Source organism: Podarcis gaigeae (assembly GCF_964106915.1).
Source record: "Podarcis gaigeae genome assembly, chromosome: 2".
In the NCBI taxonomy this organism is placed as follows: domain Eukaryota; kingdom Metazoa; phylum Chordata; class Lepidosauria; order Squamata; family Lacertidae; genus Podarcis; species Podarcis gaigeae.
This window is the reverse complement of record NC_139679.1, coordinates 17699481-17716271: the sequence shown is the minus strand read 5'-3', so window position 1 is coordinate 17716271 and position 16791 is coordinate 17699481. Positions and strand designations below refer to the sequence as shown.

At 45.2% G+C, this 16791-nt stretch overlaps 1 protein-coding gene across 7 annotated transcripts in view; it reads right to left on the bottom strand.

Annotated features, from left to right (window-relative positions):
* Positions 1-16791, bottom strand: part of COL2A1 (collagen type II alpha 1 chain) — a 97637-nt gene that overhangs the window by 66268 nt on the left and 14578 nt on the right. For all 7 annotated transcript variants that reach the window (XM_083728821.1, XM_083728820.1, XM_083728816.1 and 4 more), the window contains 7 exons: positions 14991-15068; positions 11263-11307; positions 11090-11143; positions 4451-4504; positions 2819-2872; positions 1228-1281; positions 1079-1132 (listed from right to left, as the gene is read on the bottom strand). In XM_083728821.1, coding sequence (XP_083584947.1) covers positions 1079-1132; positions 1228-1281; positions 2819-2872; positions 4451-4504; positions 11090-11143; positions 11263-11307; positions 14991-15053 — 378 coding nt within the window. In that variant the 5' untranslated portion in view covers positions 15054-15068. The remainder of the gene's footprint in view (positions 1-1078; positions 1133-1227; positions 1282-2818; positions 2873-4450; positions 4505-11089; positions 11144-11262; positions 11308-14990; positions 15069-16791) is intronic.

Below are 16791 nucleotides of genomic sequence, written 5' to 3'. Positions count from 1 at the left end.
AGAAGTGGAATAGAGTGGGGTGGAGGATTGCTGCCAAAGAGGAGGCTGCACAACTGTAAGGAGCCTACTCAGTTTCAGCACCCATACAAAGCCGAGTGCAAAGTCCTCCAAGTTCTTGTGATACTTGCTGGCTGCAGAAAGGGAAGACCTCTAGATCCCATGCAATGAAATGAGCATATACTATTAAAAGTGGGAAAGGTCCTAAGTTACCGTTAGGAATCCCCATACAGCTCCCCCCACTCCTTCTTGTCTTAGGCTCCTAGGCATGGGGGGGAGGCACAGGGGGCTTCCAGGCAGACTAGGAAGCTTAGAGATGTCATGTGTGGTGGGCATCTATGATGCTACAACAGCAGTTAGCAAAAGACATACCGGTTGGCGGAGACAAGTGTTGTGATAGACTACGGCTGTTCATTGCTCTTAAATACTGCATGCTTAATTACTACAGGAAAACAGCAATCTGCTAATTATGCACTTGGGTGCTAAGAGAACATGGTCATTTTCAGCATCCACTTTCTTGGGTGCTGCTGAAAACCAAAACAGCTCCCTGCTTTGAAAATCCTGCTCTCTTTGCACCGTTTATATCCCTGGAGGACGGATTTTTAACACCAACTAAAGGAAGCCTTTTCTTTTCCTGACACATCTAGATCAATTGGTCTACCTGTCATGATTTCTTTGGGGCGGGGGGAATACAGTGTAATTTACTTTGAAAAGTCTACAGGGAAATTTTAAAACTGTACACTGTAAATTCACTTAAGAACTGTTAATTTCACCCTGGCAAGCAAATTTACATTGGTTTTGATGTGCAGGGCTTCTGTTTTAAAGGAATATAAGCTCTCAGTCAGCTTAAACTGCACACCTTGGATTTGCAAGGATGTGATTGAATCCCACCTGAAAATAGTGATAGCCTGGAAGTGCCTACAGTCTGAAACTTGGTAAGGGGGCGTTGACTGGAAGTTACTTGAGGTTGCAAAAGGACCTTGACAATATTTAGAAAAACTAAAATGGCATTAATTGGTTGGAGTGGGAGGCATGGGAAAGCCATAGGTGCCCATGGCTACTAAAATCGAATGTCCCTTACCTTAGCACCTGCAGCGCCAGCTTCTCCCTTGGAACCATCTAATCCAGGATAACCCTGGAAAGAGAGAGGAAATCATGAAGAAGTTTCATTGCATATCCTTGGCAGAGACTTTTACTAAAAATCAGCCTATTTAATGCTTGCATACTTACTCTGTGACCTTTTACGCCGGGAAGACCTGGGGTCCCAGGGAAACCTCTAGCACCCTAAGAGTCAACGAGAGATCAGTTCAGGTAAATAAATAAAGTTTCTCAAACAGATGCTGATAACTGAACAAAAGCTGGGATACTGAACAGCTCACTGCAGAAGTTAAAGGGCCAAATTTCTGTCTTATCAGCCATTTACATTGAAGGAAGATTATCCAAAATGCATACATGGATAAGTCTGTACTAGAGTATGGAAACAGGAAGCAAAGCCAACTTGTTCATGTTAAGCTATGACTTCTTTAGCCCTTTATTCCATCTCTATCTATACTCAGAATGTAAAGCTCTCTGTTCCCCATCAGTCACTCCCCCTTTTCAGCAGGCTTTAATTCAGTGACCCTCTTAAATGGAAAGGCAAGCAAAATTGTTGACATCATAATGCCAATTCATGACACCTGTACTGACTGCCAAGTTTCGAGCATGCCCTAACCTTTTCTCCACACACAGCCCAGTCTCAAATTAATACCATCTGCAGATAGGTTTGTGCAATTCCACACTAGTTGCAGAATTTAGAATTTTGTTTTAAACCAAGCTTCCTACGGCTGCAAACATAGGCTTCGAAGATATATAGATATTTGCTGTTGCAATTTGTATACAAGAGTCCAAATATAGATGGCATAGAACAGATCAGATAAAATTGCCAAACAAAACAAAAATGTTTAAAATTATACAATTTAAACCTCAGAGAACAAAACTGTGGGCATTATTTTAATGGTAATAGCTTTAAAAAATTGCAGCCTTTGCTGTCACCAGCTTATCTTGTTCCTCCAGGAGAAAAGTTACTTAATACCCCAGATGAGATGATGACAGTGGGGTGATTAACCCTTTACGCAAGTCTCTGTATGCAGAGCAAAATAACTGTATGCAGACCAATGTTTCTTTTAAAACATGTTTCTTATGGCTTCAGAGGTGGGCTTCAAAGTGTTCAGGCAATGATGGCAGGGGAGAATTTTCTAGGGACCAGGGAGCAGAGTTTCAATGGCTAGCAGAAGCAGAATAAAATTCATAAAAATGTAAAATAAACATTGATTTATTTAATTTTAATAACGTAGACAGATTGGAGAATTTAGTTTTTAATGAGATACAGAATTTGGTCTTGTGGGTCTTAATGTTGCTCAACACTGATAATTTTGTTTGCAATGCGTTTCTAAACGCAATAAAAGTCTTGGTCGCCAGCACATGGCAATGAGATACAGGAGTTAGTTGTTCTCTGGCTCTCTAAACAACCTGACAACCAGGGTGGTTTCAAAGTCAAATTCAGCAGAGACTCCCACATTTATCTAGTAGCCTAAGCCAGAAATCCAACCTACTATTTTTATTTTTAATCAAGGCTTTGATCTGGTGGAGAATCCTGAAATTCTAAGCTCATCTTCAGGAAGCGTAAGGAGATCCCTTCATCCAAAACTACAGAATATTTCCTACAAAACTGTGCCTGTTTATGTCAACTAAACGTACTCTCAGAATAAAAGTGCATTCTGCTGCATTTCTTTATCCAGTTGTATGTGCACAGATATCTGAGATATGCTGAACAACGCCATACCTGAGGCCCAGGTGGCCCACGCTCTCCCGATTTGCCAGGTTTGCCAGATTCACCCTGAAAGAGACAAAAGTGATTAAGTGACTAAAACATACGCTTTAAGAAAAGGATGGCATTTATACAAAAGTCAAGGTCAGAAGAAGACATCAGAATTGAATAACTTAAAGCTGCTGAGTTAATTCCATGGTCCTTCCTAGTTTGCAGTAATGTCTCCAACAAAAACGACAGTCGTACCTTGGATCCCGAATGCCTTACGACTTGAACATTTTGGCTCCCAAACACGGCAAACCCAGAAGTGAGTGTTCCAGTTTGCGAAGGTTCTTTGGAACCCAAACATCCGATGCGGCTTCCGATTGGCTGGAGGAACCTCCTGCAGCCAATCAGAAGCCGCGCCTTGCTTTCCAAGCATTTTGCAAGTCAAACGGACTTCCGGAACGGAATGGTTGTTATGATGGGAGATGCAGTCCAAGAACATCTTTGGGACACCAGGTTGAGCAGGGAACTTTTGTCCCTTCAGCTTCCATCATGACTATTGGCCATGCTTGCTGGGGCTGATGGGAGATGTAGTTCAGCAGCCGCTGGAGGGCAAAAAAAGTTCTTAGAAATCTGCATTAAAAATAGGTAAAGGTAAAGGGACCCCTGACCATTAGGTCCAGTCGTGGCCGACTCTGGGGTTGCGTCGCTCATCTCGCTTTATTGGCCGACTGAGCCGCTTCTGGCAAACCAGAGCAGCGCACGGAAATGCCATTTACCTTCCCACCAGAGCGGTACCTATTTATCTACTTGCACTTTGACGTGCTTTAGAACTGCTAGGTTGGCAGGAGCTGAGACCGAGCAATGGGAGCTCACCCTGTCGCAGGGATTCGAACCGCCAACCTTCTGATCAGCAAGCCCTAGGCTCTGTGGTTTAACCCACAGTGCCACCCGCGTCCATTAAAAATAGTTGGTTCAAATAAACGATGTAAGTAAAAAACTCCCTACTTAACGGCAGCTACCCAACAAAACCCACAAGAAAACAGCACAAGTAGTTTCAGTTCTTTTGTTTTATATCTCTCTTGACATATACACCCCCAAACCTTTTCATTAAGGTAAAAAGCCCCCAACCCTTGCAGGTCTGTTACAAAGAACATGTCAATTTTATACCAATTTAACAAGCCCTTCGAAGAATCCTTGGAATTGTAGTCTGAAGAGAATGCTGAGAAGTCTGTAAGAAATTACAAGCCCTGTATCACAGAACTACGGCTCCCAGAATTCCCAACTGTGAAGCAATGACTGTTAAACCATTTTAAATCTGTAGTCTTTTTTTTCCTCAAGTTTTTTTTTTTGCAAACCTTGAGTTTTCCTACTTGATACCTTTCCTCTTGTGCGCAGAATGTGCTATTTCGGCTGTATATTAGGACCCACATTCTGAGAATGACTTCGATATTAGCCTGAGTGATAGTGTGTGTGTGTGTGTGTGTGTGTGTGTGTGATAGGATGAGACATAAACACTCTGTGCCTTAAAACGTCAACTGTCTTGTATTTCACCTTAGCATTCACTTTTGCAGCAAACTCTTCAATTCTGCTATGTATGTGCTAAGCTGCTCAAGTCTACCATCATGATGATGGGCAGATGTCAAGAGATAGGATACTCACATCATCGCCAGGTTTTCCGGGTGGCCCAGGTGGCCCACGGGGACCCATTGGACCCTAGAGAGAGGGGGAGGGAAAACAAAATATATTAGAAGTCTGAGATACAGCCTCTTGTATATTCTACACCACCTGCTGACACCTGTTTGTGGCTAGGGGGTCTTAACAAGGTGAATATGTTGACAGTATACTTAGGGATCCATCCTTTCTGTAACTGTGGACTCCCCAATTCACTGGTCATGCTGGGGCTTCCTGTATCCCCATCTGCAGTTTTATGTAGCTTCTTGAAATCTGTCCTTCCATATCAAGAGAAAACGATTCTAGAGTAGGCTTTGGCCAAGAGATTTCCATGACAATTACCAACGAAAGAAGAAGGGCGTATGAAAATGATGGACTATGCAGAATTAGATAAACTAGCAGGAAGAATTTGAAACCTGCAGGACCAGAGATTCTCAGAAGCCTGGAGTAAATTTACAGATTATTTGAAAAGTAATTGTGATGGACAGATTACGCTAGTAGGTTTGCAAGAAGTTTTGTAAGGTGAATTATTTGAAATATTGCAAAAAAGACAATGAGGAGAATTGTTAGTTAAAGATAATTAAAGGGAATATGAAATTAAGAAATGCATAATAAGTGATAAGAAAGGGAAATCATCAGAGGCATTGACGGAAGTCCAAAAATTATTGTATAAGATGAGAAGTTTTGTTGTATGAATGATAATATGTTAAAAACTAATAAAAATGTATTTTTAAAAAAAGGAGATTTCCATGACATGTGGCTGCTAATATACCACTGCAAAGCTCAGGAATGGGACACCCTTTGGGGGGGTTCAAGGCCCACATTCCCTTGGGGAAAGAGTTCAGGAGGCAGGCAGAACACTTCATTCATCTCCCTCACTTTTCATTCATATATTCATTCTCTTCCACTCATTATATTCCTCAGCAGACAGAGCAAAGGATCCAAAGCGTGTCATTTGCCAACCCATGGCAAAGCTGATGGTCAGTTCCAGAGGCCAACAGTACAGGACAGAAACTAGAGGAAACTTCTAAAAGAAGGGACCATATGGCTTTTGCTCCACCCCCACTCTTAACTAGGCTTTCTAGTTATCATATTGCATTCACAATTAGAATGACGAAAGCGTAGGGGGTTTTCCCCTTCACACACATGCAGTGCATACCTGTTAGGGAACTAATCTCAATTTCATGAAAAGGCAGTTCTTGTGCAAAACACTAAACCATGGTTGCACAAGCGAGACGGATGTGCCGTGAGCCTTGGGCTCATGACTGCCCCCTCTTCCTCCTCCCATAAAGCTCATTTCAGTTCCCACAAGACCTAAATTGTTGCATACAAGCCAGGGACTGCGGCTGAAAACAAACCTGGTAAGTTTCAAGACAACCCAGGCTTTGTAGGAATCAGAAAACTAAACCCTACCAGACTCCTCTTCCCAGCAACATGGGAGGACCAGAGGGAAGGCTGCTGTAGTGTAGGTAGTCAGGACCAGCAAGGGGGGGGGGAGCAGTCTGTACAGGGCCAGGCTGGGCTGGGGGTGGAGAGGGCTGTCGTAGGGAACTACGGAGATCCTTAGGGTGACACAGGAATCTGTACTGCAGCACGGTGGCTGCTGTGCATCAGGTTATGTGATTCTAGGGTAGTAGGGGAGCTTGAAATTGGTGGCTGCCCTGTAAAAAGGTGGAGTGTGTGAGATTAAGGCTCACGGCAACTCCTTACAACTTATGCATAAATCACTAAACAGTGATTTAACAGAACACGCAACAAGGCCCCTGGCGTTGTGCTATACTAATGCAGGATGTGCAGATAATATTCCTGAGCAGCACTGATATGAAATACAGTTATCAAGGTAAAGGGACCCCTGACCATTAGGTACAGTCATGGCTGACTCTGGGGTTGCAGCGCTCATCTCGCTTTATTGGCCAAGGGAGCCGGCGTACAGCTTCTGGGTCATGTGGCCAGCATGACTAAGCCGCTTCTGGCGAACCAGAGTAGCGCACAGAAACGCTGTTTACCTTCCCGCCAGAGCAGTACCTATTTATCTACTTGCACTTTGCTGTGCTTTTGAACTGCTAGGTTGGCAGGAGCAGGGACCGAGCAACGGGAGCTCACCCCATCGCAGGGATTTGAACCGCCGACCTTCTGATCAGCAAGTCCTAGGCTCTGTGGTTTAACCCACAGCGCCACCCGCGTCCCTCATGAAGTACAGTTAAGCTGTATTTTAATTACACCCCAGACAGTTAGAAAATGCTTTTTAAAAGAGTCATCTTCGGCAGCTCCTGAGTCTCACACACACAACTCACTGGTTAAAGAGGGCTCATTGCTGCACTCTTTTCCCCATGAGCCTCCAAAAACTCTGAAATCGTAGTTCTAGCCACCAGCAGAAATCTGCCCAATAAAAACATTTTACTATTTTACTATTCTACCCTATCCTACCAGATAGAATAATTGGTCAGTCTGGACTCCTTTGGGAGCAAGGGCGGGATACAATAAAGTAATAAAGAAAGTAATACATTGCTATTTCAGGTATGGTACCAGATTGTGGAATGGTCTCCCACAGGAGACATGCCTTCATCCCCCATTTTTTAGACAAAGGCTGAAAACGATGCTGTTTCAAGAAAGCATCTTTAAAGGTCTTTAAATTGTGCCCTACTTCACAGCTGATTTTGCTATTGCTTTAAACTGCCATTCCTGATGCTTGGATTTGTTCTTTAGTGTGTCATTTTATTGCTTGTTTTTATTAAGGTGCAGGGAAGAAATCTGAGGCAGAAAATCCACAAGTGTCTCTTCCCCTTCCTTGGCAGTAAAAATGGAATAATAGCACCGTTATGTAACAACTTGCTGCCCTTTTGCAACACCCCACATCTGCCTCACACTGCCTAATGATAGGGCCGGCCCTGACTAGATGTGATGCTCAACACAGAGCTGCTGATCGAAACGCAGCGTCATGTCAAGTTCCATCACTGTGACAAAAGTCAGGTAGTGGACAGCACAGTGAGGCTGCACTGCATCCCTGACCTCCCTCTGATTGTGCAGTTACTATAGGCTGAGATGGAGAGGGGTGGGGCAACTGTGAGGTCAGTGTGGTGCAAATGTGCTGGTGGAGGCAATCCAGCACTCCTGCCAGCGCATTTGCACTGCGCTGACCTCACCAGTGCCTCACCCCCACCCATCTCTACCACAGTAGGCAGCACATTGTACCATCACTACTGAGACTCACCCATGTATTCTCCCTACACATCTCCACCCCCAAGAGTGACAACCAGGAATATTGAATGTAACAGGGATATAAAGGTAAAGGTAAAGGTACCTCTGACTGTTCAGTCCAGTCGTGGATGACTCTGGGGTTGCTGCGCTCTAGAAGCCGAGGGAGCCGGCGTTTGTCCGCAGACAATGTGGCCAGCATGACTAAGCCGCTTCTGGCAACTCAGAGCAGCACACAGAAACGCTGTTTACCTTCCTGCCGGAGCGGTATCTATTTATCTACTTGCACTTGATGTGCTTTTGAACTGCTAGGTGGGCAGGAGCTGGGACCGAATAATGGGAGCTCACCAATGAACAATGGGCATCTCACCTCGCCGGGATTCGAACCGCCAACCTTCTGATCGGCAAGCCCTAGGCTCTGTGGTTTAGACCACAGCGCCACCTGCGTCCCTTAACAGGGAGATAGCACAATAGAGATTTGCTTTTAAATGCAAATGGAGGTGAACTTCTTCCCCATCCTTATACACCGCTGACATATTCAGTAGCAGACACATGTCAAGGATCACTTCTTGTTCCTGCACATCAGGCTGTCTCCCACCACGACACTGTTCTCGTATGCAATGTAGAAGTACATTAGAACCCTGGGTTAATTGTAAGACACCACAGACTTCCTACAGAAACCACTATCGATTGATGCTCTCCCAGAAAACAATCTCCTAGCAACTATAGATGCACTAGCCCTGTGGACCAGCATCCCACTCAGAGATAGACGGAGGGTCACAATCCACAATGATACAGAATAACTGCTATGTCTATTCCCTTACGTCAACAAGTTCGTAGGCCAACTTGGAACCTTTTAAGCTGCTCTTTGCTGCCTAAACTACATCAGTGACATTTTTATCTGCTGGAGCCATGGGAAGAATGCTCATGAACAATTTCCACCCCTTCCTACACCTGAGCCTGGAAACAACTAAAGCAGAAAATCCACTCTGCAGTCATCACAATGCAACTGTGTACTGGATACCTAAGTCCACTGGTTGCTGCACGTAAGTTGCCAGCTACTACCCTGAGCACATCATATGGTTGACAGTGGTGGGCCAAGTCCTAGGGTTCAAGCACATTTGCCGCAGTCAATCAAGGCCTCTCACCTGGTGGATATATTCAGGTAGGAGCTATTGTCTTTGTTTGTTAGTATGGTATGCATTTTTGTGTTTTTACATTGCAAACTGCCCTATGATCCTCGGATGAAGGCCGGTATGAAAATTTAGCAAGTGATGATGATAATAACAATAATATTCATTAAATTAGACTACATTTCCAATGAGAACATTGATTAAAAAACAGCACCAGGCTGGCACCAGGGTCATGAGCCATGCTGACCCTCGTACCTATGGTACCGCCCCTTCCGGTATGCCCCACAGAGAGCCTCAAGGTCCATAAATAGCAACACCCTAGTGGTCCCGGGCCCCAAGGAAGTTAGATTACCTTCAACCAGAGCCAGGGCCTTTTCAACACTGGCCCCGGCCTGGTGGAACGCTCTGCCTCATGAGACCAGGGCCCTGCAGGATCTGATTTCTTTCTGCAGGGCCTGTAAGACAGAGTTGTTCCACCTGGCCTTTGGCTTGGAGCCAGTTTGATTCCCTCCCCCTCTTTCTTTTTTCTTTTTCCTTTCTCCTCCTGTGATGAGGCTGCATTTTAATATTTTAATGTTTCTATATTTTAATGTTGTATTTTAATCTTGTTTTTAAGTTGTATTCATTCAACTTGTTTTTATTATTGCTTGTTAGCCGCCCTGAGCCCGGCCTTGGCTGGGGAGGGCGGGGTATAAATAAAAATGATTATTATTATGGCAGATCGGAAGGGAACCAGATCATACACAGATCAGCCACCATATGTCTACCTGGCTAGCCTTCCAGTAGGGCTGGGCGATATATCGTCCAAAACTGGTTTGAAATCCATATAGTGATATCGGTTTTATAACTTTTGACCTGGCAATATAACCTGAATCACAATGTGTGTGTGCTATACAGAAATCACGTGGGGAAAACTGTGAAGCCAGGCAATGTCTCTACATAGCTCCATCCTTATTTCAGACACTGTAATATATCAGTATATTGAGATGTTTAGCTGGTGATATATCACAATGTTGAAAACCAGCTATCTCCCTATTGCCCACCCACAGCTGGTGGGACCCCTGTGGGGCTCCCTGGTCTGTTCTCAGAGTGAGGCACAGTGGGTATGATGGACTGTGATGAGAGAGGCAGCACCTTCAATATCAGAGGCAATATTCATCTCCATACCAGTATCTGTGAATCACAAGTGGGGAAGAGTGTCATGTTTCCCAACCTTAGGTCTCCAGCTGTTTTTGGACTACGACTCCCATCATCCCTAGCTAGGGATGATGGGAAAGCCATTTCCCGTTCTCGGGGAGATGACGTTGCGGGCTGGGAGCAAGCTCTCCCCACGCGTGTGGGGTGGGATAGCCCCTGCGCCATTGGTTGGTCCTCAGCCACGTCATCCCTAGGCCATCCAATCCGGACAGTCCGGGGGCGTGGCACGGGTGATTTAAACTGCCTATGGCTGAGCGCTTGTTCCTTTTCTCCCTGCTCCAAAAGCAGCTGGACACCCAAGGTTGGGGAAAACTGCTATAGAGGCATCTTGTTGTCCACTGCGAGAATAGGATACTGGACTAGGTGGGGTTTAAACCTGATCAAACATGGCTCTTCTTATCTTTTTATGTTCATAGAATCATAGAATCATAGAGTCGGAAGAGACCACAAGGGCCATCGAGTCCAACCCCCTGCCAAGCAGGAAACACCATCAGAGCACTCCTGACATATGGTTGTCAAGCCTCTGCTTAAAGACCTCCAAAGAAGGAGACTCCACCACACTCCTTGGCAGCAAATTCCACTGTCGAACAGCTCTTACTGTCAGGAAGTTCTTCCTAATGTTTAGGTGGAATCTTCTTTCTTGTAGTTTGGATCCATTGCTCCGTGTCTGCTTCTCTGGAGCAGCAGAAAACAACCTTTCTCCCTCCTCTATGTGACATCCTTTTATATATTTGAACATGGCTATCATATCACCCCTTAACCTCCTCTTCTCCAGGCTCTCCAATCCACTAAAACCCCAACATGTCCACCCTTAGTCATTCTCCCACAACTGAAAAGCTGCAAAGTCTCTCCATGGGATAACTGTTAGACCTGACTTCAACTGCAAAGCTCAATAAATCTTTTCAGTTTGCTCGTGCCCTTACTTTTTGAGATCCCCTAAGCTAAGAGCTTTTGATTGATACTTTATAGACAGGCTTTCTCAGGAGGTTGAGGATCCCAGAAGTGAAGAGGGGATTTGCAGGTGCATCGTGGCAAGAGGGAAAGGAGGAAAACACGAGCGGATGAATTGTGCCCCAAAGATGCGCACTTCCTAGATACTCACGCCAGTGCCAGGTTCACCAGGTTCACCAGGGCTGCCTTGAAATCCTTGAGGGCCCTGAAAAGAAGAGCACAGATACATAGTGGTCCCCTTGGGAAATTCTTCCATCGGCCTCATTTTTTTCTTCCAAACATGAGAGATCATCCAAAAAAGAGTGGAAAGGTTTTGATACTTACAGGAGATCCTGGAGGTCCAGGAGGTCCTCGTGGTCCCATAGGTCCCTATAATAGAAAATAAATAAAATTAAGCAATCGTTACCCCCCCAAAAAGAAAGGAAGATACAATCCCAACACAGGAGATACACTAGGCCCTGCCTGTACAGGCATTAAGAACCAGAGCAGGGCTTCTTCAATGGCTGCTGCTTCTTTAATTCTCCCTCTCTTTCTTTGTAGCATCCAGGGCTATTTGTATTTATAGAAGTCATTCGGCGGTGAAAACACACACACACTCGCTTTCTCTTGGAAACTGTCCATGTTTACTAAGCCCGAATTTCATTTACTGCTTGCCAAGAAATGCTAGAGAGTAGAAATTTCCTGCTGGAAGTCTTGTGGGATCTTGAAGAACAGTAGCTGCTGTCTGTCTTTGCATACTTCAGCTCTCGGTCCAAGTGCAACAGTGACCCGGCCCCTTAAAACAAATCTCTCTATTACTTCCCTGTCCATAATCATCTGTTTCAACTCTTTTGGCACATGGCTTGGGAAGTTCTGGCAAGTGATGCAAAGGCCCAAAGACCTTTTCTCTCTCTCTCTCTCTCTCTCTCTCTCTCAGTCAGTCTTTCCGTTAAAGCGGCTTGCTTGAACAATCTTGGAATAGCAGGTCAACAAACGTTTATAAAGTAAGTTAGGCAATAAAATTAATTGATAATGAAAAGAAACGTGGTTTTCTGGAACTCTGGGTACAAAGGAAGGTGGCAGCGATGAGACTTTGATGGCATTAGTCTAGCTTAACATCAGGAATGGATTGGACTCTATGGGCTTCAATAAAACTATGCTGTTTGAGGTACAAGCAAAAGCTGTAGCTCCTTTGGGCCAAATGTAGCTATGCTGGTGACTCAGCTACCCTATTTCAAGGGGACAGAAACAGTCCCAGTGTTATTGCAGTGCAGCGATCAGGAACAAGTGGCCCTGCAGATGTTTCTGGACTACAACTCCCATCATCCCTGACCATTGGCCATGATGTTTGGTACTGATGGCTGTGGGAGTCCAACAACAATCCAGAGGGTCACAAGTTTCCCCTTCCCTATTGTAGTGTATTATTTTATGCAAACCATATTGAGCATCCTTCTGAAAATATCAGAAGAGATTTTTTTTTAAAAAAAAAAATTAAAATAAAATAATCAAATGTTATCTAGCTATCTATCAATAGATCTATATACACGTTGTCAGTGTTACCTTGGAACATTTTATTTACTTTTCTTAACATTTATATATCCCACTTTCCGTCCATCACAGAACCCAAGGCACTGTACATGGGGCTCACATGACCAAACCTAGGTGGTGGCCTCAGGTGGCTTCAAATTGTACCTTGGGAGAGCCTAAATGGTACATGGGGTGTCTGCTTGTTTGTTTTAATGTAGCTCTCAGTCAGAGAAACTAATATGGGCTATTAAACACTCTGCATGTCTGGAGTGGAGGTGAGGAATCAGTGGCGTAGTGTGGGTTGTCAGCACCCGGGGCAAAGCAAGTAATTTGCACCCCCTAACCCGTGGATTTGCGCCCCCTAACCCTAACCCCCAGATGTTGCGCCCGGTGCGACTGCCCCCCCCTGCACCCCCCACGCTACGCCACTGTGAGGAATCAAACTCATATAGCACCAAACCAGATCTACAAATTTAGGGCCATTTGGAAGAGCTCCTGTAACATTTACTCATTGGAAGTCCCACCACTTTCAATGCAACTCAACCCCAAAATGTGCTAAGGATTATGGCGCAGGTGTACATCATACCTAGTTCTCAAGATGGCTGAACTCTGACTGGTCTCACTGATGTCTTTCGTAATTTCTCTATTTTGCTCTGCAAAATGCATCTTCTGTCAAGCATTTTCCAATGTAAAACGAGGCTCTTGGCCTAGCCTACAGCACATATCCCTCACAGGTTTAACAGAAAGCAGGTGTGGCGGTTAAGTGTGCTGGACTAGGATTGGGTTCAAATCCACACAGGCCACAAAGATCACTGGTGACCTTGAGGGTTGTGGCTGAGGTTAAAATAGAGGGGAGAGGAAGAGGCATGTATGCTACCTTGAGCTCCTTAGAGGAACAGTGGGATATAAATATAGTAATTAACACAAATATAATATCCATTAGTAGTTGGTCACATTCCAACAATCAAATGTTGTCTTAAAAAACCAATATTATGAATAAGTCTCAGACACCGGCATAAGGCAAGAAGCTGCCGTTAATCACAGCTTCCTATTACATCTGAACAAGGAAACCGGGGTCAACGGCTTTCACACAAGCCAAAATGCAAAGCCATCATTTGAAGATGGTTTCTGAAGCCTGGCTAGCTTGGAAGTCATTAAACGTAGTCCTGGCTCGGACATGACCTGAAGCTATGGTTGTCTATAGCTTCTTGTTTCATCACTCACGCGAAGGAAGGAGTGACACAGCTGTGTGCAGGTACCTGAAGCTCATACCTATCTCTGTTTACTAGCGCAAACGTGACAATTCCCTCTCTTCAGGATAGACTGGCTCTAGAGGGTAGCATTTGCCAAGTTCACAGGAACAATAGATGATCCACCATCAGCCCTAATCCACAGTGCCACTATTCTGTACGGGGCACCCACCCAATAAGCCCCGAAGCACCCACCATTTTCAGGGTAAGGCCCAATGAAGCCCTGAGTCTTGCCTGAGAGCCTCGAAACCCTGCAAGGTGGGCGCTGTCTGCAGGGAACCTAGGAAAATACCGTTGTGCAAGCGGAGCTAAAAGTCTCTTAACAGACTGTTCTTACCATCACTAAACTGCAATCAGTGACACAGTATGGGAGGAGCCACAGGGACGGTTGCCCCAGGTGCAAATTTGTTAGGGGCGCAAAATTTCAGCACCTGGTGCTGCTGATGGCTTCTCCAAGCGAGCCAGGAAGTGACCTCTCTAGACAACGGAACAGCTCTTTTCTTACTTCCGTGGCTGTAATCTCCTGGGTGACGCGGATGCTGTTAGTATGCACGTGCGTACTCCGTCCATTTCCCTGCCTTCCACCCACCTCCTCTGCATGGGCCCCGGGCGCTGGCAACCCATGTTACGCCACTGACTACAATTGCCAGGATTCTTAGTGGAACATCATCCCACGGCAGCCAACTGCCATAAACCCAATATACCAGGTATATCTGGGGTGAGGAACCTATGGACCTCTACGTCAGAAATTGCCAAACCGAAAGGCTTTCCAGTGGCACCCCTGGGCAGGTGCCCGAGACTTTGAGCTTTCATTTTTTAAAGAGCTCTAGCCCTTCAAGAAAGAAAGTTATGAGGTGAAATGTGCAAGTACTTTCTAAGCAATTTCTGTGTATATATTTCATGATACCGAGGAATGCTTCTGGTTGTTATTAGACAGCAACAGCATCTGTGTGTGTGTGTGTGTGTGTGTGTGTGTGTGTGTGTGTAAGAGAGAGAGATCTCCACAATCAGGGCCAGCAGGACATAGCTGACTTTCCACAGTAAGCATAAGATTGCCAGGAGTGGCTGCCTAGCTAATTTTGTCTTATGCCACACTCCTTCCATGGCAGCCATTTTGTGTCTAGAGCCCACTAGTCTAAAAAGTTGGGCAATTCCCATTGTTGCTGATCATTGGCCGTGCTGGCTGGGTTGTAGTCCAACAATATCTGGAGATTCACAGCATACCCACCCCTGCCATATACATTTGTCGCACAGACATGAGCTCAAACGACTTGGGGAGACTCTCCTGCTCCTTACCATTGGTCCTTGCATCACTCCCATCTGAGCGCCGCCTGCTTTCTCGTCAAATCCTCCAGCCATCTGAGCACCAAAGTTCTGCAAAGATAAAGCACGGAGAGAATGTGGTCAGTTTCAGTAGAACGTGATGTGATGTGATCTGATGGAGAACATTCACACAATGAGGAATACAAGAAGTCTTTTGAAAAGTCCAGAGTTTCCCGTAGTATCTGATGGGCAAGCATGCCCACATCACAGAGGAAGAAATTAGGGCAAGCTCGTTTTACATTTTTTTACGCTCCTTGGGGACTATACCTCCAGACATAGGGTGATATTTTTAGGCAGAATTTCATCTGGAGAGAAAAAGGAAGGGGGCTTTCTAAGTAGCAAGTTGTATTTTTTTGCCCACCCTATTATCAAGTCATTGTTTTGGTGTTTTCCACAGCAGTAAACAAGCGGGGGGTCGGTCTGCAAGGATAGAAAACAACTTTGTGGTACACAAACTTTCCAACAAGTTATCGAAAACACAAAACACTGTTCATTATATCTAGAGACAGGGTGTCTGGAACACAGAGCTACATCACTGAATCTAAACAATATTCAAGTGCACTTGGAATAATTAGAAAGTGTGGCTTTAAAATGGACACCGACAGGTCAAATGTAGCTCCAAAAAAGCACTGTTATGCATTTTGAAGAGACATCACCTTGCCGACAAAGGTCCGTATAGTTAAAGCTATGGTTTTCCCAGTAGTGATGTATGGAAGTGAGAGCTGGACCATAAAGAAGGCTGATCGCCAAAGAATTGATGCTTTTGAATTATGGTGCTGGAGGAGACACCTGAAAGTCCCATGGACTGCAAGAAGATCAAACTTATCCATCCTTAAGCCCTGAGTGCTCACTGGAAGGACAGATCCTGAAACTGAGGCTCCAGTACTTTGGCCACATCATGAGAAGAGAAAACTCCCTGGAAAAGACCCTGATGTTGGGAAAGATGGAGGGCACAAGGAGAAGGGGACAACAGAGGACGAGATGGCTGGACAGTGTTCTGGAAGCTACCAGCATGAGTTTGACCATGGGGTCTCGAAGAGTCGGGCACAACTAAATGACTAAACAACAACAACAATGCATTCTGAGGAGAGCAGAACAACCCCAGCAGATTTATTTATTAATCCTATTATGAAACCATTAAATACATCTCTATACAAGGATGCATGTCCAAAGGCAGTGGTGGAGCGTATGCCCACCAGTTTGACCCAGTGGCAGAGCTGGGTGCAAGGTGTACAGCAGCTGAGGAGGGTGGATGGCAGTGTTGGTGCCCATTCTCCTGTTCGAATCCCCTGGGTCAGGCCTGAACTGGGGGCTGAGCTGCGGCCGAGCACAAGCGCCCAGTCAAGACTCAGCTCCTTCTCACTCAGAGCCAGGCTCTGATGAAGGAGCCTGCTGCGGGGGCGCCTGTTTGCACCCCCTCACAAAATTGTGCTCTGAGCCACGGACCCCCACGGACACCGCCCAACGCTACGCCTCTGTCCAAAGGTGCAACCTCAAGATCAGTTACTCCTTAAAACATTTTAACTCTACCTCCGTGTCCACAAAAGACTGAAATGGGAAGAATGGACCTTTTTCACTCTTTTCAATGGGTGTTTTCATACAGAGTAGGAACTCTAATGTTTACCAGTAGTGACTCAGTAAATAATGTGTATTGTTGGCTACCCTATAGGAACCTGGAGTAAAGGAATATGACTTGGTGAGTGTGGAGTAACATTCAAAAATCAGGGTTAGTTACTGCAATCAAAGAACAAGAACACATTCTACACATTAATAT